Source organism: Scyliorhinus torazame, chromosome 16 (assembly GCF_047496885.1).
Source record: "Scyliorhinus torazame isolate Kashiwa2021f chromosome 16, sScyTor2.1, whole genome shotgun sequence".
NCBI classification, from domain to species: domain Eukaryota; kingdom Metazoa; phylum Chordata; class Chondrichthyes; order Carcharhiniformes; family Scyliorhinidae; genus Scyliorhinus; species Scyliorhinus torazame.
In genome coordinates, this window is record NC_092722.1 from 103,657,260 (window position 1) to 103,663,259 (window position 6,000).

Sequence of the window (6,000 nt, forward strand, 5' to 3'; positions counted from 1 at the left end):
GACTCCTATTCCTCACATATCACATCCTTACTTAAAAATATCAATTTCAGCCTTGAAATCTCCAACTGATCCCCCTACAGCCTTTGGAGGAGGACAGAATTCAAGGTGCCCGCTACTTTATGTATGAATAGGTGCTGACTTCACTCCTGAACAGCCCAGCACTCATTTTAACATTCTGCCCCCTTGTCCTTGATTTCCCCCAACCAGTTGAGATAAGTTACTCCATATCTACCTGGGCGAATCTGTTTAGCATTTCAAACATCTGTGTTCATTGCCTTTCCAAGTCAAGTTGACAAAGCTACACTAACTCCAAACTGTAACACTGGCCAAACCCCCCTCCCCCTTCCCCCTCCAGCCCCCCACCCCACCCTCACACCTTCTGCAGCCCTCAATGAGAGACTTGCATTGCGTCAGGGCACCAAGCTCCCAGTCTGCACTGCATGCAGCCTGAGTTTCAATCCTCTGCATCGCTGCCTTAAAACAAGATATTAAATGGGTGTATAAGAGAAAGTTCAGTCGGAGCTAGTGACTGATTTATATATATGTATTTAAAATTGCATCATACTTATTTGAATTTGACAGCTGCTTTCAGCAGTTGGATGAATTAAGTAGAAGATGCAGAATGACCCGGTGTGAAATCTATCGCTTTAAACTCGAGGCTGGACAAGAAAGCAACATAACTGCAAGGCATTGGCAAGAATAGAAATTTTATATATAAAAAAGGCACAGCTGTAATGAGTGCAGTGACAGATAACGGAGGGTGGGGGGGGGGGGGTCATAATTCAGTGAACACATTTATTAAAGTCAACAACTGCTATTTAAAGACTAAATATGCTTTTAGCAAGGATGTTTGCACCTACAGTCAGATAGGATATTGCATGTGGATTCCAACCAGAGGGAAACATTCTGTCAATTCTCACGAAAGAGGGGGCGGGGGGGACATTTCCTTCCCAGATGCCCGGCATGGTTTGGACTTGTTTATCTTTTAACTTTGTTTTTTTTATAAGAAGTTCATACCTCACATTCCCTGGAGCCAGATTTGTTAAAGGTGCAAGAGGCAGATCCATTCATCAGCATCTCTGTGGCCTCGGAGTGTGCAGGTTTATAATCAATGTAATATTCCTGGGTGTTGGGGACCATTTGCCTCAGGGTTTGTCTCTTCTTCCTCCTGCGCCTTCGGCCCAGCGAGCGTTGCTGGAATTGCTTCATGCTGGCCGGGTAGCGCTTCCAGGACACATAGATGACCAGCAGGATGACCAGCACAGACAGGAAGAGGGCCACGCTGCCTGCGATGATCTTGTGGAAGGAAACGGGCTCGATCACATCCGAATCAGAGCTGGAGTCTGGGGGGTTGCTGCTGGCTGGCAGTGGGAGCTGGACTTTGTTCTCCGGGTTGGCCTTTGGCAGCCTTGTTTTGAATGTGGGTTTGGTCTGGAGCTTGGGGGTGCCCGGCACCATCTGGGTGGTGACCCTTTGCTTTTTAATGCACAGATTGTAGTTGTCCACCGCGTCCATCACCTGCTCCCCCTGGAGCTGCTTGGGACCAGCACAGATCATCGTGTTCTCGCTCCTGCCTTTAAACAGCTTCAGCCAGTTGACCAGAGAGCAGATATTCCGGTTGCATTCCCACATATTCCCCGAAAGACTGATGGAGCTGAGGGAGATCCAGGACTCCAGGATTTCCTGGCCGATGGTGGTGAGCTTGTTGGAGTCCAGCTGCAGCGTGTGCAGGTTGGGAACACACTGGAACACATTAGGGCCGATGGCCTGGATCTCATTGCCGGACAGGTCCAGCTTCTCCAGGGAGCTCCAAGTCCAGGACATGCCCTGGATGACCACGCTGATCTTATTCCACTGCAGGTAGAGGATGCGCAGGGTGACCAGACGGGGGAAGTGACCAAAGTTGACTTTGGAGAACTGGTTGTGTTCCAGGTGCAGCTCCACCAGGCGACTGAGGCCGGCGAATGCGTTCCTGGCCAGGCTCCTGATGCGGTTGTAGCCCAGGTCGAGGAACTCGACGTTGCGGCAGTCCTGGAAGATGCGGACGGGCACGGTGCGCAGGTTGTTGGAGCGTAGGTGCAGGCTCTGCAGCTTGCGGAGCCCCCGGAACTGCTGGGGCTGCAGCGCGTGCAGCTGGTTGTAGGACAGGTCCAGGTTGCGCAGGTTGCTGACCGGGCGGAAGGTGTTGTTGAAGAGGCCCGTGATCTTGTTGGAGCTCAGGATGAGCTCCTTGAGCCGGCGGATGCCGGCGAAGGCGTGCTCGTGCACCAGGCCGATGTAGTTGTGGTCCAGGTAGAGCCAGGTGAGCTGGTTGAGCCCCAGGAACTGGTTGTGTTTGAGGCTCTGCAGGCTGTTGTAGCGCAGGGACAGTCCCAGGGAGCCGGCGGAGATGCTGGGGGGGATCTCCTGCAGGCTGAGTGACTCACAGTAAACTATTTTCCCATGACACCGACAGTTGGTGGGACAGGCTCTTTGAGCAGCGGAGAGGACACCCAGTAAGACAGTCGGTGCCATCACTAATACTGCAACTCGACCACTTAGCAATGCAATTACGCTGAGACCTGCAGAGGAGGAAACTTAATGCAGTAAATCATTTAGACAGAGCCAGAATAACCCCCACCCATCCACCCCTTTGCATTTTACATGTTTCCAACAGCACACCATTGAAATCTAAATCCCAGCACACACACACACACACAACTTTAAGCAGATCGAGCAACTTAAATAAGCCTCCCAGGCCACTCGTGACGAGGAAACGCTCTTAAAAAACAAGACAGCTGCCCAGGAATAAAAAGAGGCTTACCCATCCTTCGCATGCTGCTGTCAGTTACTCTGTGTCCACGGTACCAGGGGCACTGCTCACGATGTCGGCCGCATCGGCGCCAACTGCGATTTGCTGAGACCCATGGAGCAGAATCCGACCCCTCTGCAAATGAAGCGGTCTCACCCTCTCTCCAAACATCACTCTCTGTTAGCCATGGCAAGCCTGGTCCAGCCCAACACACACACACTCACACACACACTCAGGGAAGAGGAGAGGGGGAAGAGAGAGGAGAGATTGATCGAGAGGATTTTCAGCTGCAGACCTTGAAGTTTTGGCCTCGTTGCATTTTACCTCTCTCTCTCTCTCTCTCACTCACTCACACACACACACTAGTTGGAGTTTTTGACAGTGAAAAGCTCCTTGAAGCAGCATCCGGTAGTTCTGCAGTGGGTATAGAAATGTGAGGGGCTGCTCTCTCCTCTCTCTGTCTGTGTGTGTGTGTGAGCAGCTCAGGCTCCCGGTAACACACACACACACAGCCTCCAGCCCACAAGTCAGCCAGCACAGTCCTTATATCTCCCGCAGGTGGGTAAAGCTCCTGGGCTCCCGGCCTCACTCACTCCACAAGCTGATCCGACTGTTGCTTCACAGAAACACCGACTCGTAGTCTTATGTAAAGCTGCCCCCGCTGGAGAAAGCTATTATGGGCATGTGCAGAAGCCTCGTCTCCTTATGCACCCCCCCCCCCCCCCCGCTCCAGTCCTCCCTCCTCCGCCTCTCATACTCTACACCAGTGAGCCCTTGTATAAAGATGGAGTGGGGGGGGGGGGGGGGGGGTCCTAAAACCTGTCAAATACATGACTAGACTGTTCAAAGTTGACATCACATTAAGAGCAAAACAAATCTCTTTCTTGCACTACTGTATGTGGCATTTACAATTCCTAACAGTGAGGTCCATTACATTTGTTGAACATGCAGCCCCAGGGTTTTTTACACCGTTTCCCTGCACAAGACCGTAGACACTAACCTTTCCCCTCTGTGATGACTGCTCCTCAGATTTACTGCATCCCCTCAGCACATAGTTCTGGTCCTTGGCACGTGCCAGGCTGCAACACTCAATCGCAAACAATTTATTGCAGTGGAACACAAATAGGTTTTGGGCAGAACCAAAGGTAGGGCAGCACGGTGGCACAGTGGTTAGCACCAGGGAGCCGGGTTCGATTCCGGCCTCGGATGACCGCCTGTGTGGAGTTTGCACTTTCTCCCCGTGTGTGCGTGGGTTTCCTCCGGGTGCTCCGGTTTCCTTCCACAGTCCAAAGACGTGCAGGTTAGGTGGATTGGCCATGATAAATTGCCCCTTACTGTCCAAGGATGTGCAGGTTAGATGGGGTTACAGTGTTAGGGCAGGGGAGTGGGCCTGGGTAGAATGCTCTTTCAGAGGGTTGATGCAGACATGATGGGCTGATTGGACTCCTTCTGCACTGGAGGGATTCTATGACTGTGAGTTGCAATGTTTAGGGTTGTTGCAGCCGTGGCCCCTGAACTCAGAAGGAGACTTTTTACCAGAATTGCCCTGAAGCCTCCAGAAACATTTAGGCCACTCAGCCCCTCAACCTGCTCCCGTCATTCAATAGGATAATGGCCGATCTGACTGTGGACTCAATTCCACATTCCTACCTACTCCCTTGTCAGTCAAGAATCTATCTATCTCTGCCTTAAAAATATTAAATGACCCTGCCTCCACTGAGCTCTGGTGAACAGACTTCCAGAGATACACGATTCTTTGAGAGAAAAAATTATTCTCATCCCCATCCGAAATGGGAGGCTAATTCGGCTGGATTCTGCATTCCTGAGACTAAGTGTTGACACCTGGGCAGAATTCATGGAATCCCACGACAGCAAAACTGGCGGCACACTGGACTGATTCCGAGACACTTGGCAGGCTGACACTGGCACCAGGTGGAACACAATCGATTCCAATGAGAAACAGTGCGGGATTCGCCGGGTCCGCGATTCAGGAGGCTGACAAGCTGCAGTCGCATATACACGCTGCACTCCACACACACACCATCCCAGCCAACAAGATGGCAGTGAGTGGCACCCCATTTCTCGGACGCCGAGCTGGAGACCCTCCTGGACGTGGTGGAGAAGAGGCGAGCCACCCTGTACCCCGGTCCCGGAAGGAGCCTGCCAGCTGCAGATGCGGTCAGGGCCATCAGCAAACCATCTAGACCAGCCAGCAGTGCCGGAAAAAACTGTACATCCTCCTCAGGGCAGCCAGGGTGAGTAGGCAGCACTGTGCCCTGGCACTAACCCTCGGCCCCCACCAGTAACCCGACTCCCCACCCCCACCCAGAATGTGACCAAACCCCCAACCTTGCAGCACATGCCGGCACCCATACCAACTGCAATGGCTGGTAGCCCTGGCCATTCAACGGACTGTCTAACACTGCATTTCCTGTTTCCCCCAAGCCCCCAGGAGAAGGCCGCCCATAACCGGTCGGTTGCGGGCGAGGAAGTGAGACACTGCTGAGGTGTGGTTCCCCGTGACACGTGTGTCAACCCCCTGCTCCCGGCAACACCACCCCACCCTCATCCCCACTCTCACCCCCACACCATCCTCACCCACCCTCACCCCATACCACCCTCTCCCCCACCCTCACCCTCACTCTCAGCCCCACTTCATCCTCACCCACCCTCACCCCCATACCACCCTCACCTCACACCACTCTCAACCCCACCATCCCCACTACTCCCCCCCCCCTCTCCTCCCCCCCCCCCCCCCCCCACCCCCACCCCCCCCGCCCCAGCCTGCGTCTAATCATGCATCTTGTATTGTGTCTTGCAGGACCTGCTGGTGGTGATACAGGTCCAGCTGGTGTCCCCCACCCCCAGCCAGTGCCTCAGCCTGAGCACACCCTCTCCCCCCCACAGCCCCCGTGCAATGAGAAGTGATGAGGACAGCAGCATGGACGGCAGCAATTTATGCAAGACCCTCGACACTACGGTGCTTGAGTCCGGAGATGTCACGGATATCCCGTCACAGCTATCTCCAACACCCTCCGCCATCCCAGAGACACTCACCTCGGTTGGGTAATGTGCGACACAATCTGGTGCACATCACACAGCTGATCCGGTATAGCAGGTGGAGGTAGGAACACACGAGGGGCCGGAAGGTCAGAGGGCGGGCCATCCCCAGGGACTATCTGCCATCCAGGTGGGTTTCAAGCTTCTGG

The 6,000-nt window shown here is 53.7% G+C and overlaps 1 protein-coding gene across 3 annotated transcripts in view; it reads right to left on the reverse strand.

Annotated features, from left to right (window-relative positions):
- Positions 1-3,436, reverse strand: part of LOC140392978 (leucine-rich repeat transmembrane neuronal protein 4-like) — a 735,994-nt gene extending 732,558 nt beyond the window's left edge. For all 3 annotated transcript variants that reach the window (XM_072478803.1, XM_072478805.1, XM_072478804.1), the window contains exons 1-2: positions 2,804-3,436; positions 1,018-2,561 (exon numbers count right to left, since the gene is read on the reverse strand). In XM_072478803.1, the coding sequence (XP_072334904.1) occupies positions 1,018-2,561; positions 2,804-2,816 (1,557 nt within the window). In that variant the 5' untranslated portion in view covers positions 2,817-3,436. The remainder of the gene's footprint in view (positions 1-1,017; positions 2,562-2,803) is intronic.
- Between the last annotated feature and the right edge of the window lie 2,564 nt (positions 3,437-6,000).